Genomic DNA, 17422 nt, shown 5'->3' on the forward strand with positions numbered 1-17422 from the left:
TATCTTCTTCCTCTTTTTCTTATACTTCCTCCTCCTCCTGCGACCCTCTCCTTCTCCTTCTCCTTCTCCTCCTCCTCCTCCTCTCCTCCTCCTCCTCCTCCTCCTCCTTCCCCCGCATTCCTCTTCCCGCCCTGCCCTGCTCCCAAGCACCATGTGACTAAGGGGGTCAAAAGGAACACACACACACACACACACACACACACACACACACAGAGAGAGAGAGAGAGAGAGAGAGAGAGAGAGAGAGAGAGAGAGAGAGAGAGAGAGAGAGAGAGAGAGAGAGAGAGAGAGAGATTTAAGATCTATATCAAGCAATGAATTACTTATATTTGTCTTCTTCTTTTTCTTCTTCTTCTTCTTCTTCTTCTTCTTATTATTATTATTATTATTATTATTATTATTATTATTATTATTATTCTGTGCTGCGGAGCGAGTTGTCCACGGATTAAGGAAAAAAAATAATATTGACAGAAAGAAAACCACTGCACTATATCATTGATAACGTCAGATTTCATTAATCCGCTCTCAGAAATCTCAAGCTACTAGTTTGAAAAAAGAATGGTGACAATTTCGAGAACGTGCCTTTTAAAAATATGCCTTTTTATTTATGTTTTTCTTTAATATTCTGTGCAATTTTTCCTGACCCATTTTTTTTTTTTTTTTTCCCACGTGATATTGCCGTGAGCATGAGGCCGGCTTTTAGGTTCACAGGTCCTGCCAACATAGCCAGTGTCCTTGTGGCGCGGGTTACTTATAGGCTGCCTTCCCGTGGCGTGTCTTTAACGTGGCGTGAAGGCCGCGGGGTCATTCACATCGGGCGCGCGTGAAAGTGCAGGCGTGTGGTCTTATTAGTGTGGCGAGGACACGTTGCAGTGAAGAAAACTATAGTGCACCTATCGCCAGTAAATGCTATCAAGTGTGTGTGTGTGTGTTGAGTAAACTAGTGGGAACGATACTCTGCCTGGATCACCCACACCTGCGAACACACCACAGTACTGGACCTAGCTGTTTTTATGCCGTACTATCAGTGTTTTATGCGTATGTGGCCGTTGTTTTGGTTTCGTAAGCTTTGAAAAGTTTTTAGTTTAATTTGTGCAGCCATTCTCCTCCATATGTGGTGGTGGCGAAGTTCAGAATGATAAAAACCTTTAATTTCTATCAGCCCTGTGTGTTCTTTATTACACCAGTGCATGTTAACGCCGAGAGTGACATTTGTATTTCACTATACAGATCCCTAAGCACAGAACGATGGAGCAGCAAGGCATTATGTAACAAATCAATGAGAGAAGCTACCCGTATTATCATTAGAAACGCTGAAAATAGATGGTTATACTGCCAATACTTGCAGGGCGCGGCGTGGGTGTGGCGGTGAGGCGGTGAGGCAGAGGGGCTGAGAGGCTTGAAAGGCGGCAGCGACAGCGACTACCACGAACTTCAGGAGTTGCGGTGATGGATGAGCCTGAAACCGCCATCGTCGCCACCTCGCACATCGCAGGTCAGTTGCACGTGTCAAGTTGTTTCTTTTAGTAACACTCCCATCACCAGGAAGGGCTTGGGCACTTAGGAAATTACAAGGCAATTAAAAACCATGATAAACGTGTAAAGTCGGTTGAATTGTATGTAGACTGCTCTTGCATCCTTTTGTTTTTTTATTGTACTTCCTTTGTTTCCCCATCCACTATCCTTTGCTTTATTTATTAATCACCCAATATTGTAATGATAATGATGATCTAGAAATTAATTATTTTGTTCATTAGCTTCGTTGTTTACACACACACACACACACACACACACACACACACACACACACACACAGGTCACTTAAATTCGTGCATATATGTGCACAGTAGAATAGATGGCATTGGCTCTGTTATCATTGTGATTTAAATGAAAAAAAAAACTACTTAGAAAAGAAAGCGCAACAGTAACCACGCCTCATCACCCAGGGTTCGTGGTGCCTCTATTGTCCAATGAGACGTAGCAATAGAGAACCGCTTAATACTTACAGCCTCCTCTTGATCACACGTAGTGATTCATAGTGCTTAGAGAATCCCACACACCCTACTAATAGATCCCCTCAAAAAAAAAAATATATATATATATAACAAATAAATGTGTGAACGAATAAATGAATAAGGAAATAAATCAATAAATATTCTTTCTACATCAGAGTTACAGGTACTTCTAGGTAGAATATACGTAATAATTATATCATGCAAAGAATCAGACATTGCTGAAATCATAGAATTATGTCAAATAAATTAGCATACTTCATCAGTAGCTTTAAATATTGCCTTGAAAACACATGTAACTTCAGCAGTCCTGCTACGAGGTGCGATCAAAAAGTTCCAAGATAGTGTTCGTTGGACGAGGCTTGCCTAGGGACATGGAGTCAAGAGCAATCGCGCATAGCGCAGACCACTACGAACTCTTTGATATGACGTCAAGAGGCGTCATGCTTCAAGATGCAGCAAGTTTAGCAAAGAATAAACAGCAAATTTGGAGTCAAACTTTAAAACTTAGTAACGAACACTCTTGCAATTATATACAGGCTACAGTAGATCGTTAGTAATGAAACAATTGAATCTTTTGAGTGGTAGCCAGCTTGTATTGTAAGGAAGTAAATGTCACTGAGGAACGGCGAAAGGTTAGCATGGATTTGGTCCATGTGTATTAGGAAATAATAAAAAAAATAATAATAATAAAATAAATGAAATAAATAAAAAAGTAAGTTTACACTGACAACTTTGCATCAGATGATCAGAATGGTCGCCCCTTCATTATCAGCATGTCACCTGAAGCAATTCATGCATCACATGAATGCAGTGATGTCATGCATCGCACCACTGCCATGCCTTGGAGGAAAAATACTCATCCTTCCTCCAAACCATCATGCCACATCCGTTTGGCCTTCCCAGCGGAAGCAGCACGTGGCTTACTTACTCTGCGTTGAAATCTGGGAGGACTTCCGTAGACATGTTAACCTTGTCTTCGAATGAGGATAATCACCATCACCATCAACCAAACTGGGAGTCTCTAAAGAACATTATTTTGGTGCGAGGTTTAATTGATCGAGGTGTAACGCCTGCTGAGTTTTGAAAACCTCAGAAAAATAAATAATAAAACACAACTACTGCTTCCCTATTCCAGTTTACTCGCGAGCTTCAGCTGCGCAATGCTTTACCGTTTTGACAACATGAAAAATCCAACTTGAATTGTAAATTGTGTAAAGTACACAAAGTTCAACCAAAGTACTCAGGCGTGGTGGAATCTCTGAAAACAGCGTGCAGTGTGTACGCTACAGAGAATGACTTTTAATGGAGATATAGCAATGGAATTAAGATTGAGTAAGTGTTTTGTGTTTTAAAGATAAAGTCTAGGAACTTTTTAATTGTACCTCGTGCAGGTATATAAGATCTTTTAAAAGAGAAGCAATGGAAAAATGTTACACAATCAGAATCTCAAAGTGGTAGTATAATGTAAGCCTTGCCATGGATGCAGTGACACGGTGTCCCCTTCCAGATCGCCCAACTTTTTGGCTGAAGAAGCTGCTAACAGGTTTTCAAAGATCCTGGAATGGGTAAGTATGTCCGCGGTAGACCAAACCTCCCCCAAAGGAAAAGCAAAATTATTCCAATAAATGTAAAACTTCAAAAACATTTGAAAGAAAACATTCATAAATGTTGTTTTCCACTCCATACTTTTGCTTTAGAAGCTTTAATTTTTTTTTTTTTTTATGAAATTATTTGGTTTTCCTTTTGTTACTGTTCATGCTACTGATGTCAGGGAGGTTTATCTGCATTAGCTATTTTATGTAGCTGCAGGAGATAATTTTACTAAATATAGTGTTAGGGAAGAGATGCCTCTGCCTTTCCTTTCTTTTGTGTTTTTAGTATTGTGTGAGCATAGCTGGAAATACAAAGCGAGCCACCATGCCAAATTTTTTAACATTTTTGTTTTCCATTTTTTTTTTTTTCCCAATGAAAACTTCTTCCCCCCCCACTTTTGTGTGTATGTATAAATGTATGTGCTGAAACTTCATGCTTGGAAGCTTGAAGTCAACATATTGTACTTTCCATTATAAGCTTGTTTGCAAATAAAAATTGCATCTTCAAACTTTTTTTAGGCTCATGGCCACAGGATAGTAAGGGAGAAGAAAGATGAAAGCAGCAGGGACACTGATATAGAGGGAGAGGTAATGGAATGAAGTTAATTATTACTTTTTTTTTCTATCTTAGGACACGTGGAGACAGTGTTTACCTTGTGTAAGTGACAGCATGTGTGGTGTGACAGTCAAACTCAAGAAGTGGCTGAGGTCTTATTTTCATCTTACTTCATCCCCTCATGTCTGCTCTTGGAGTCTTCTGTGGGAGTATTTCTTTGCTACCAAATCACACAAAGCATTGATTTCTCAAAGTCCAATTGTGGGGATATTTCCTTCCATCAATATATGGATATTTGTGGCACATATTTTAGACCTCTTACTTCACCCTGTAGCCTGTGAGGTCTCTTACTTTATGAATCATAATAAAACCTGTGGTGTTTTGCATCATTAAGGCAACTTGGCTCAATGCAGTAAACAAATGATATTTGAGTTGATAAAGAAATAAAGAAGCATGTCCATTCCATTTCAGAAATTCTGAGTGAAACTGGACATCACTTCCAAAGCTTATGTTTTTGTTCTCCAGGATTTCATTGGTGGTGATGTTGTGGTGATCTCAGTATATATCATGTACATTAAAGGGAATAATGGTGCATCAGACATGAGTATGAGGAACATCAAACATTTGGAGTTAGTCCTAATGCCAATTGTCTTACACAGCCCATTGCTCAAATGAACCTGTGGCATGTATATTTTGTGGTTGAGATTGCATTATTGTGTGTTGACATCAATAGGAATCAGCCATGAGAACAACACATGGCAGTTTTGTCCATGCTTATACCAGTATGTCTAGAATATACAGCATATACATTTGATACAACACACATGGCATCCCTACTAACCCCATAGACCACAACCCTCTCTACCCCCAACCACCTTCACTCCATTGCACAAGACCTCGTTAACAGTGCCCATTCTTCCGCAGGGGCCATGAACTACCCATCTACTACTCAGGCTTTGTTTGCACTCATCGTAATGATCATTGTGCTGCTGTTCATCCTGGTGTACTGCTGCTGGGGAACCTTCACTTGTGCTCGCCAGGACGATGCCGCTGCCCCTTCTACTGAGGAAGGAGGGGGAGGAACCAACACTCATCAAAATGTTCGCCAGATTCTTCATGGGCCCCACACAGTCATTGTGCCTATTAACAACATGATTTATGTTGGAGATCCTGAGACACATCAAATATATCAGATTCCATTGGACCGTGACAAGCCTCCTGCTTATACTGAGGTATTCCATGCAGGCCCTCCACCACCTTACAGACTAGACACCATTGCTTCAGACTCTAGCAGCACTGCCACTGCAAACAGAGAACAAGGGGACACCAGAACATCACTGCCTGAAAACCCTCCAGCCTATGATGAGTGTTTATCAGCCACAACAGAAGAGTTTGGAGGTGAGCAGAATAGAGATGCAGCTTCAGTTCCCCCTGAGCAGCAGCAGCAACAGCAAGAACATACATCAGCATCTGACACCACCACCCCTGCTGTCACAGAGTCCCCACCATCTACAATAGATGAGTCAGTTCAAGAAGCATCAAGAGTTCCAAGACCAGACTTGGTCCTCACAGTGAGTACTTTGCCACAAGAGTCTTTGCAGCCTGCTGAAGAAGGGCCCCACAATGCCTCTGCTAAACCTCAAAGGGGCCACTGAAAGAAATTCAGACCATTCTTTGTTGTGGTTTTTTTAATGTCCTGATGAGTGCCCAGCTTATAGGAGTGTATCCAGGGAATAACAGAAGAGGTGAGGGAAGTTGATGAATGAATGCTAATCTACCTATATTTTGATGAGGTGGTTCTCTAGAATTTGAATGTTTGAGCAGGATAATGTTTTGCACACAAGGTCTCCAGATTTTATGTTTGCTCTATGCATCACTGTTAGGAGACACAAGGAATGTAGTGGAGAAACTCAGTCAAATCTTCAGTATTGCTCTGAGTTTTTGTCCTGTCCATAGTTCAAACTACACAACTACAGACTGTAATGACTGAGATGTTTCCTCTTACTTTGGTTTTCTTCCTGTTTCTATAGTTGTTCTTTCAGTTCTTGCTTTGTTCCCACTTTCTGTCTCTCTCTCTGTAAAAATTCACCATAATATCATCTTTCTTGGTGACATGGTTGTCTCCACAATAAACAAATCTCTACCATAAACTTCCTGCATAATGATGGTGCATGATTTACCCTCTCAGGAGGTTATACAAGCAATCAGTAGTGTGAGAATGTCCAATTTTGTTGAATGTGGCTGTGACTTTTGCTGACCGTAAGACAGAATGAGCAAAGGTGTACTGTGTTCTTGGCGTGTAGCTTTAGTTTTGTATGTGGCCCATGCATGGGTCTCTGGGATCTCAGGCCACCGCTGTGACGGCCAGTCCAACTCTGCTCACGTACAGTATAAGAAAAGCTAACCAAAGTCATGAATGTGTGGTTATTATCTCTAGGGTGAGGGAAATGCATCTTTAAACTTGTGAATACTTCAAGAATAACAACATTCTTATGTTCAGATGATCTAGGAAAGTTGTGCCTTTTTGTACCTGTGATCAGAATCTCGATATGGTTCAGTTTTTTCATAGCAAACTTGTTATTCTTGAGGAACTTATGTTAAACTTTTGTTATGAATAAATATGTAAATATACGTATATATCTTGTATTGGTTAAATGATTAAAGATCGTGTTTGTTTGTTATTTATTGTCATTTCAGCCTAAAGAGCACATCTTCCATGGTTGGAACCTCGCCACCAGTGATAGTGTTTTGCCATCATCATCTGTATACATAATGATAAACTGCAGTATTTTCTTAATTACTGCAATCTGTACAACAGGTCTTAGTCTTGAAGGATCTCATATCAAAGTGGCACCACAAGCAGTCTAAGACATTGCTAATTTATCAAGCACTGATCTTGGTTGAATCACGACAGACTTTTATAACTTTAAAACGCTACATCTTACAAATGAGAAAAAGACTGAAAGTAAATTTATGTTAGTGTTTTTTTTCCTTTCCTCATGAACTGACACCAAAGATGTACCATGTTAATACCATCAAAGGAAAGGAAACTAAAGTAATTGAACATAACTGTTCATTAACAAAGGATAACAAGTGGACAAAAGGATGGTTCCATAGAATAGATAGGAGAGGAGAACAATATCTCATAATTAAATCAAACATGATATTAATATAAAAATATTCTCTTGAAAGCTAACAAATATTGCAAAGGTAGGCTCCCTGACATATACTGGTGCACTTATGCATTCAATGGACACTGACACCTGGACCTTCAGCACCATGTACAGATCTGACCACACCTGAAATAGAGCCAACTGTTTTCACTTCACACAACCACTCTCTGTGTTCTGCTCTGCAAAATAACACAATGGAATTTCAAGACCAACAGGTGGTCCAAACATACTGAGCCAACAAATAAGGTATGTCCTGAGGGTAGCAGCATCACAGGGTGGCTGAGGCAGCACCTGGGCTATAAGCTTGGCAGTGTTGCATGGGTGCAGCTGGAAGTAAGGCCTGCCCAGCAGAGGGTGTTCAGTCTGTGTTAGGCTGCCCCACTTATTGCTGAGGATCTGTTCCCTGTGAGTGACATCCACACCCTCCCACACATCATCCAGGGTCAGCAGCTGCCCTGACGAGTGCCAGGCATTGAAGTATAGCACTGGGACAGAGTGACTCAAGCTGTACACAATATGGTAGTCATAGGTAGTGAAGTGTGTGGTATTGTGTGTCTCCATTTCTGCTGGGTCTGAGGACTCCTCCTCCTCCTCCTCCTCAAGTTGCCTGTCAATCTTGCATGTGGTCTTGTTCTTTAGTTCCTTCAAGGACTTGCTCTTGATGTGCTGGACTTTGTGAATACACAGGCCATCTTTGTCTTGAATATCACTTCTCAGTTTCCAGGAGTCCCCAAACTTCTTTGACAATTCTAGAAATTCCAAGCATGCTGTTTTGAATTCTTCATAGCTGATAGTGCTCATGTTGCTCTTGACTATCCAAATCTGCAAAGGAAGGAAAATATTCTGACAAATATGATGATTCAATATCATGTTTAATATTTACCTAATGACTCTCACATAGTGGCACTGCATAACTCTCTCTCCTTGCTTATTTCTAGTAAACAAAGTTCTCTGCATAAATTGCTTGAATTTCAAAATTGTAAGACATTTAACTTTACTAACATGAAGCCTAAAGATTCCTTGTTACATGTAGGGGACAAACCTTCATGATAAAGAATGACATTAATTTTCTGAGCAACATTTACCCGTTCATAAAGATCACAAAGAGGCCACTCGTGATGCCTCCAGTGACAGCTTTCCACTATAGTTCAGTTAGGCTTATGCTTTGTTAGGTTAATGTTCTAGCGGGATCCGGGCGCAGCACTGTCCCAACCCCACCTCGGCCAGGTTAAGTAAGGTTGAACAAAACAAAAAAAAAAAAAAAAAAAAAAAATACTAAGTAAAAGTCCCGTAGATTTTTCGTCTCCGATTTTCCACAAGCCTGCAACCTTGCCTGAGGACGGGATGTGGGAATGTGGACGTATTATAAAGAATTACCGATTTTTCTCTGGAATGCTAAATCTTATAGTATCAACTTACATGTATCTGCTTCCTTGCATTTCCTTTTCTCTCCTTATATATTGCACGATTTCTCTTTCTCACACATTTCACTTACACTTCTTTAACTTGTCTCATTGATATATTGTAGTGTATCAAAAGTACACTGTTCCTTACCGTTGGCAGGACACAAACAGCTGAGCCTTCAGCCTGGGCCTCATCGCAATCATCAGCCAGCCGGGACGTGCACGTGTGTACCATAAACAAATACTGTTGTTATCGGGCCAGATTTTAGTGTGGGACATCACTGGAGATCATAGACTAGTGTCTCACGCCCTTGGAGGAAGCGGAAGAGGAGTTACGAAGGTAAAATTGTAAGGGCATTCCAGGCGTAGTGTTACGAGGTAAGTATTTCGTCATGTGTGTGTTTGCACTTGGTTGGCGATTTGCCCGAGTGTAGTGAAAAGTGTTGATTTCCCTGAGTGTTGTAGCTTATAAAAGGACTGACTCTTCAATCTCATTATGGCAGAGTTAATTAAAGATCATTAGAGTAAAACTAAATGATATGATAGTCACATGGCAGTGAGGAGCATTGTAAAACTAAACCTACATGAACATTTAATCACAACCGTACAGAACCTTTTGCCTCCTTTACATCCTCTGAACATTCCAGGCTTCAATGATGGCCATCTCAAGTGGCAACGTGCTGAAGAGACCCAAGGTGGTGGAGGAGTCTCATACTTCAGACTCAGATGATGACCAGTCTGAGGAGGAGGAGGAGGAGGAGCAGTTGGAGGCAGGGGATGTGGAAATCAAGGAGGAGGTGGAGGATGATTACTTAGATCAATCTAACTATGAAGGGGATAGTTTCACTGCATTTTCCACTAATGACGACATCACTGAATTTAAGGGAGAAGAAGAGGAGGTGGAGGAGGAAAATAAAGCTGAAAGGAGTATAAATAGAACCAAACCACAGAAACATAAAACAAAAAGGACTAAAACAGTGAAGATTAAAGAAACAGAAACTTATAGTGATGATTCTGATGATATGGAGGATGATTTTGATGAAGGAGAAAGTGAGGAAGATAATTTTGGGGATGATGAGAGTGAGAAGGAGGAGGAAGATGGTGAAGACGGTAAAAAGAGTGGCTCAGGTTTGGCAGACATGATGGCCAAGATCCTGGGAACAAAAAAATCAGGGGATATCATATTGTCCAAGGCAAAGACAGACATGGAGGTGAGGAAGAGCAAGAAGAGGAAGCAGGAAGACACATTTGAGATTGTGGACAGCAGCGGTCAGATTAAAACTGAACCATTGGTGGATAAGATAAAAGAGGAAGAGGAAGATAAGAAGCCACCAGTGTCTCAACATGAGAGAGATTTATATGTAAGTATTACAGGAAAACTATTTCTTCAGTAATTTAAAAATGATAACTCAATATCTTTTTTATAAGAGTGACAGAATAAGAACCACTTAATGAAATGTTACAAATCATCATCGATAAAAATTTTCATTGTGCTTATTTGCTCTTTTGTTGTTTCTTTATAGACTATTTCATGTAGAGTATGTGTGTGTGTGTGTGTGTGTGTGTGTGTGTGTGTGTGTGTGTGTGTGTGTGTGTGTGTGTGTGTGTGTGTTACAGTCTATCGTCAAGAGTAAATTTCAATGGCTACAACAATGAGTTTCAACACTTTACGGAAATTCTAGATGTTAGTAGTAGATTCAGATCTTGTCTTGAAGTTTTTGTCAGCATGTCCTCTGTTATTTGTAAGAGAATTTGGTGAGTTCAAGAAGTTTTGCTTGGCACTTGAAGCTGAGAGAGAGATTTTTTTTCTTTTATGCAGGAGGGACAACTGGTCAAGAGCAACAAAATATGGAAAAAAAAGGTGCACTGAGTTGCCAGTTCCCTTAAAAGACACGTGAGTTAACAAAAATCCAGGGACAAATGTCTTGAGACCTCCCTTTTAAAAGAAGTCAAGTCGTAGGAAGATAGAAATACAGAAGCAGGCAGGGAGTTCAGAGTTTACCATAGAAAGTATGAATGATTGAGAATACTGGTTAACTCTAGCATTAAAGAGTTGGGCAGAATAGGGGTGAGAGGAAGAAGAAAGTCTTTTGCAGTGAGGCTGCAGGAGGAAAGAAGGCATGCAATTAGCAAGATCAGTAGAGCAGTTAGCATGAAAATAGCAATAAAAGATAGAAAGAGATGGAACATTTCAGCAGTGAGAAAGAGGCTGAAGACAGTCAGTCAGAGGAGGGGAGTTGATGAGACAAAAAGTTTTCGATTCTAATAAAACTGTGTGAGTGGAACCCCCCTCAAACATGCAAAGAGTACTCCATACAAGGATGGGTAAGGCCCTTGTACAGAGTTAGCAGTTGGAGGGATGAGAAAAACTGGCGGAGATGCTGCAGAACACCTAACTTCATAGAAGCTGTTTTAGCAAGAGATGAGATGTGAAGTTTCCAGTTAAGATTATGAGTAAAGGACAGGCCGAGGATATTTAGTGTGGAAGAAGAAGACAGTTGAGCGTCATTGAAGAAGAGAGGATAGTTGTCTGGAAGGTTGTGTCCAGTTGATAGATGGAGGAATTGAGTTTTTTAGGCATTGAACACTACTAAGTTTTCTCTGCTCCATTCAGAAATCTGAGAAAGATCAGAAGTCATGTGTTCTGTGGCATCCCTGTGTGATCTGATGACTTCCTTAAGGGTTAATCGTCTCTGAAAGGACATGGAAAGATGTAGAGTGGTATCATCAGCGTAAGGGTGGATAGGGAAGAACTTTGGTTAAGAAGACCATTAATGAATAATAGAAAGAGAGTGGGTGACAGGACAGAACCCTGAGGAACACCACTGTTAATAGATTTAGGAGAAGAACAGTGGCCATCTACCATGGCTGCAATAGAACGGTCAGAAAGGAAACTTGAGATAAAGTTGCAGACAGAAGGATAGAAACCATAGGAGGGGAGTTTTGAAATCAAAGCTTTGTGCCAGACTCTATCAAAAGCTTTTGATATGTCTAACACGACAGCAAAAGTTTCACCAAAATCTCTAAAAGAGGATGACCAAGACTCAGTAAGGAACGCCAGAAGATTACCAATAGAGCAACCTTGACGGAAGCCATACTGGCGATCAGATAGAAGATTGTGATGTGACAGATGTTTAAGAATCTTCCTATTGGGGATAGATTAAAAAACTTTAGACAAGCAAGAGATTAAAGCTATAGGGCGGTAGTTTGAGAGATTAGAACAGTCAACCGTTTTAGGAACAGGCTGAATGTAGGCAAACTTCCAGCAAGAAGAAAAGGTAGAAGTCGATAGACATTGTTGAAAGAGTTTGGCCTGGCAAGGTGCAAGCATGGAAGCACAGTTTTTGAGAACAATAGGAGGGACCGCATTAGGTCCATAAGTCTTCCAAGGGTTTAAGCCAGCAAGGACATGGAAAATGTTACAAAGAACTTTAATTGTAGGCATGAAATATTCAGAGGGAGAAGGAGAGGGACGTATGTGTGTGTGTATGTATCAGATGGACGAGGAACATTAATTTTAATAATCTGGTTTCAGCGAAAGCTATGGGAGGAGAAATTCCGTAAGAAGCCAAGCATCATAGAGGACAGAGAGAAGGAGCGAAAATTGCGTGTACTGGCAACGCAGTAAGTTCTTGGTGCCACTTGAAGCAATATTGAAGTGAATGCTATTTACCTAATAGTACATTGCAAAAAGTTATCTGTCATGACACAGCAATAAAACAAGAAGGAATTTTTGTTGTGGTTCCAAATAAATTGATGAGTTTGTTTACAAGAATGAATGTGAGAAAGTCCATATGATGCAGATGTTAATGTGTTTTGCAGAGGTGTAGTACAGCTTTTCAGTGCCATTGAGAAGCACAAGACCATGATGCAGGTGAAGTTGTCACAGTGCCGCAGCATCATGGGGCGGGAGAAGGTACTGGAGAGCACAGGGAAGGAGGCCTTTCTGGACATCCTCAAGCAACAAGGGAAGAGAGTGAAGAAGGAGACAGAACCAGAGGGAAGTGAAGAAGGAGGAGGATGACCTTGTGAAGGAGGTTAGTGATGTCTTGAGTATTTCTCCTTATCATAATTACCTTCCCAGTGCATATCTATGCCAGAAATGACACAACAGTAACTGCTTTATATAACAGTTTCAAGTTTACACTGTACTCTTAAGTGTTCTATGTAGTGAAGCATGAGGTACATAGAAGTAGTCAGGGGTGGAGTGGATCTTCTGAGAAAATAGTGGAGAGTGGGTGAAAAAGATTGTTATCATAGTATTGCTGATTCAGGTTTTTGGAAGAAGAAAAGAAAACTGGAGAATATACTGTATAGTCTAGGAAGCTACCATCAGATAAACAAGGTTGAGTAGTGCTGCAATTGCTGTTGCTTTAAACTACTAGAAAGTAGTAAAGTTTGCCAGTATTAAAATTCATGTAACTCAAGTTTCAACCATATGACTTATTTATTTATTCTTTTTATGAAACCTGTAGCAAACCAAATCTTACAGTATCAGCTTCCTATTGATAGAAAAAAAATAACAAATCAGTGAAACCGGTTAGTAGGTATTAATGTTCAGAGCAAATCATGTGTGTGAAAAAGTTAAAATAAGTACAGTATATATTAGTTTTTTCCAGTTTTTCTTTTTTTTATTATTATTATTTTTCTTTTCTTATGTAAGAGGGCTGCTGGCCAAGGGCAATAAAAATGTTTGAATTAAAGAAAAGCACACTTGAATGCCAGTTTTTATGATAGATATGTCAAATAGAATGATAAAAGAAATGGGGTGTGTCTTGAAAGAGTTTAAGTCATAAGAAGGAAGAAATACAGAAGCAGGCAAAGTTTACCAGAGGAAGAGATGAATGGTGGAGAATGCTGGTTAAGTCTTACATTAGAGAGGTGGACAGAATAAGAATGAGAAAAGAAAGTCATACATGCAGTTAGCAATATCAGAAAAAAAGCAGTTTGTGTGAAAATAATGGTAGAAGATAGGAAGAGATGCAATATAATAAGATTTTAGATATGATTATAGCATTAATAGTTAATGGCTATATACAGTAAACTCAGCACAAAATAGTGATCCACAATGCTGTTGTAATGCAGTGAGGCTGGAAGCAAGACAGAGTGAATGTGAGTGTGTGGGTGGGGAAATGCACCATTGGCCAGCCACACATGACATCATGTGATGCCACGCCACTTCAAGACTGGTTGTAAAGCTGCTCACTCAACTCAAGGCATTGGAAGTATTTTATTACAGAGTAGAATGCTACTGTATTCCTGAGTTGAGTAAGGGAAATCATATATTGTATATAATTTTGTGCCATTTTGGTTCAGTGGGTCAGCGGGATATTGCTACAAGTCACAACACAAAATAGGAAATACTTTGAGGTGTTGTTTGTGCTCAAAAACATGATTTTCATGCAGTGGTGTTTAGTGCATTCTTCCACACTACTGCTCATTTTAATTGGAGGAATATTCAAAATTATTATTATTTTTTATTTATTTATTTATTTATTTATTATTATTATTTTTTTTTTTGACACAGGAAATAAAAGATGAGCCATTGGATCTCCAGCCTCCTGTGAAGAAAAAACCAAAATGGAATGTGTTGTCTGACAACTTCTACAAGGAACCAACACTGCATGGCTGGGACCAAGAGAGTAATGATGAAGATGATTAAAACACACACACACACACACACACACACACACACACACACACACACACACACACACACACACACACACACACACACACACATATGGAGATATGGAGACGGGGCCACACAAGCATAAAGCCCAGGCCCTGTAAAACTACAACTAGGTAAATACACACAACATGGAACAACAGTGGAATGATAATATGTATGTATTTTAAAAAAAATGTTAAATTTGTTCATTGTGTTGTTTTAGTGTCATCCATTAAATCATAGATTTGCAGTTTATGCAAAATGGGATTTTAAATGAATGTAAGTGATTTCCAGATTTAATACATAACAAGATTTAATTTTTTTTTATCAATTTTGTTTATGATTGATCTTACAATGGACAAATCAAACAGTACAGTGAGTTGTGCAGGTTATAGGTATGAAGATGACATGTCTTTACGGTATTTTTAGGCATGTCAAATTCTGTCATTTTGAAACTACCTAAGGAAGCTATTATAGTGTTGGCAAGAGGTATTAAGGACACTTGAGCAGGGTTGCCTTCTTAATAAGAGTCACTATCAAAATTAATATATCTGCTGTATACCTTTCATCTAACTCTAATTGAAATATTCTTTGAATAATTAACTTCCAAAGTAGAGCACATCCTGACTCCATTCTTGAAGACCTCGATGTTCATCACCATCTTTGGTTTTCTCTCCTCTCACTGACCATCCTGGTGAACTAAGTCTTAACTTTGCTATCCTCCATGACTTAGAGCAGTTGGTGCAACATCCTTGTATTCCTGACCATATTGGGGATACAGCTAATTTTCTTGGCATTATACGAACCTCTAATATCACTATTTATGCTGTCACCCTATCTTCTTCATTAAGTTACTCTGATCACAATCATTTGTGTGTATCTTTTCCTATTTCCCCAATCCATCCTTAGGATCCCCAAAGCAGAGGTGCCTCAAGGCATTTGGCCTCTGGTAATTAAGGGACCTGAGGAGATATTATGCCCATTTTTCTTGGAATAACTACTGCTTTTGTGTCAGAGACCCATCTTTGTGATAGTGTCTGGCATGGACTTGTACTTTCTTCATTCTTTTTCTCAACCTAAACCTTTCAAAGCTTAATTTAACAAAGCCTGTTCTCATTCTTTACGTGACAGAGGTTGCCCACAAAACTACTTGAGCCTTCTATCACCTGAATTTCATACTCTTTTTTACTTTTCCCTGGAATCATGCCAAGTCTGTTCTCCAACATGCCAAAAACTTCTTGATTAATAGAGTGTCAAAATCTTTCAAGATCAGACCCCCTTGTGACTTTCTGGTGTTTTGGCATCTAACCCCCAAAAAGCACATCCAATAACTTTGCTTCCTCATCTTTCTCTTTTTGTTAATTTTCATCCTGATCTAATTATAAAGCTGATCTCTTTTCTCAAACCTTTAATGATAACTTTACATTGGATGATTTAGGGTTTGTATCCTCTCTTTCACCCTCTAACTATTTCATGCTGTCCATTAAAATCCTTCCCAGTGATGCTTTCCTTACTCTCACTGGCCTAAACCTTTGGAAGACTTACGGACCTGATAGCTTCCCTCATATTTTTCTCTGAAATTGTGCCTCCATACTATCACCTTGCCTAGTCAACCTCCTTCATCTCTGTCCTTGCTGGAAGTTTGCCTACATTCAACCTCTTATAGACTTTAACCCCTCAACTACTGTATTGTCCTAGTACTTTGATTACTTAATTCTTTTATTTTTTATTTATTTATTTATTTATTTTACTATTCTCAGTATATTTATCATTTTACTTTTTTTTTATCTTATCACCAGCTTGGTTTCTGTCAAAACCACTATTTATCGGTGATTATTACTGAATCTTGGTCATCCGTTTTGGGCATATTAAAATTGTTGCTGTTGCTGTAAGTACACATCAACAGCTTTTGATAGTCTAACACAAATTACCCTATAATGGCTTTTATCCTTTTCTCGTCAACATCAGGCAATTTTTTTTTTTTTTTTTATTATTTTTTACCACCGTTCTAGTGCAGTTGTGGTCAACAGTCACTATTGTTCTACTGAGTTTTGATAAAATGACAATAGTATTCCCCAGGGTTCTATTCTTCCACCCACTTTCTTCTTATTCATCAATGATCTAAATCAAACTCCTTGTCCTATTAATTCCCCCGCTGTATGTGACGAGGAAGCACAATGTAATAAATATATATTAATTGAAGAAGGCAACCTTACAAGACAGCAGATTTACGAATAGAAAGATAGATAAAAGAAAATGGAAATAAGGGATAGTGGGCCTGGACGTGTTATACGGGTGGCTGGTGCAGAGCTGCCAGATGCAGGGAAATTTCCCTGTTTTAGGGAAATTTAGGTCTCAACAGGGAAACAGGGAAGAAAATTCAAAATGTTCCAAAATCTAGGGAAATTTTGACCAACGGACTCACACCCTTCATCCGCAGTCCTCACCCTTGTCCTCCTCCCATCCTCTTCACCCGTCATCCGTACAATAATTATTTGTATTAATTTTTATCAATTATTTATTGTTTCCTTTCCCTCACAATTGAATTTCAATCCACTTCTGAGGTCTCTCTCTATCACTATATCCTTCCTCTTCCGTTCACTCTTCCTTCCCTCATCCCCAAACAGCGTCATGACTTGTACGAGACCCGTATACCGTCCCTTCCCTTTCCTCCCTCGCCCTTGCTAGCTAGCTGAACCTGTTTTCTACGAGACCGATAGAGACCCGTATTCACCCAAACAGTGTCATGACACGTATGAGATCCGTATATCGTCCCTCCCCTTCCTTCCCTCGCCCCTGCTTGATAGCTGAACTTATGACAGCTATATATATTCGTGTGTGTGTGTGTGTGTGTGTGTGTGTGTATATATATATATATATATATATATATATATATATATATATATATATATATATATATATATATATATATATATATATACACGAATGTGTGTATGTACGTATGTAAGAAGTTAAAAATTACGACAGGGAAATGCTGCGCTAAATAGGGAA

The 17422-nt window shown here is 39.4% G+C and overlaps 3 protein-coding genes across 12 annotated transcripts in view; 2 read left to right on the top strand and 1 right to left on the bottom strand.

Moving 5' to 3' along the window:
* The window catches only part of LOC123520167, a 9560-nt gene extending 2720 nt beyond the window's left edge, over nt 1-6840 (top strand). For 4 of the 6 annotated variants that reach the window (XM_045282165.1, XM_045282167.1, XM_045282163.1 and 1 more), the window contains exons 2-3: nt 1349-1495; nt 5088-6840. In XM_045282165.1, coding sequence (XP_045138100.1) covers nt 1450-1495; nt 5088-5818 — 777 coding nt within the window. In that variant the 5' untranslated portion in view covers nt 1349-1449 and the 3' untranslated portion in view covers nt 5819-6840. Of the gene's footprint in view, nt 1-752; nt 1039-1348; nt 1496-3522; nt 3581-5087 lie in introns of those variants that run through there. The other 2 variants (XM_045282164.1, XM_045282168.1) reach the window with 2 other exon arrangements.
* Nucleotides 6841-7222: 382 nt separating this feature from the next.
* Nucleotides 7223-9027, bottom strand: LOC123520168 (ubiquitin-like-conjugating enzyme ATG10). Of its 3 annotated transcripts, none has more exons than XM_045282170.1 (2): nt 8891-9027; nt 7223-8158 (listed from the first exon to the last, which is right to left on the bottom strand). In XM_045282170.1, exons 1-2 carry the CDS (start codon nt 8972-8974, stop codon nt 7484-7486), a joined length of 759 nt encoding a protein of 252 aa, XP_045138105.1. In that variant the 5' UTR covers nt 8975-9027; the 3' UTR covers nt 7223-7483. The 3 variants fall into 3 exon arrangements, with proteins under 3 accessions (XP_045138105.1, XP_045138107.1, XP_045138106.1); XM_045282172.1 differs by having other exon boundaries at nt 8756-8895; XM_045282171.1 differs by lacking the exon at nt 8891-9027 and adding an exon at nt 8422-8578.
* LOC123520166 (RRP15-like protein) lies at nt 8944-16927 on the top strand. Of its 3 annotated transcripts, XM_045282162.1 has the most exons (6): nt 8946-9117; nt 9387-10100; nt 12275-12363; nt 12562-12743; nt 12880-12887; nt 14267-16927. In XM_045282162.1, exons 2-6 carry the CDS (start codon nt 9393-9395, stop codon nt 14399-14401), a joined length of 1122 nt encoding a protein of 373 aa, XP_045138097.1. In that variant the 5' UTR covers nt 8946-9117; nt 9387-9392; the 3' UTR covers nt 14402-16927. The 3 variants fall into 3 exon arrangements, with proteins under 3 accessions (XP_045138096.1, XP_045138097.1, XP_045138095.1); XM_045282161.1 differs by lacking the exon at nt 12880-12887 and having other exon boundaries at nt 8944-9079; nt 12562-12776; XM_045282160.1 differs by lacking the exon at nt 12880-12887 and having other exon boundaries at nt 8949-9117; nt 12562-12776.
* Nucleotides 16928-17422: the final 495 nt, after the last annotated feature.

The sequence above is a fragment of the Portunus trituberculatus genome, chromosome 46 (assembly GCF_017591435.1).
Source record: "Portunus trituberculatus isolate SZX2019 chromosome 46, ASM1759143v1, whole genome shotgun sequence".
Lineage (NCBI taxonomy): Eukaryota > Metazoa > Arthropoda > Malacostraca > Decapoda > Portunidae > Portunus > Portunus trituberculatus.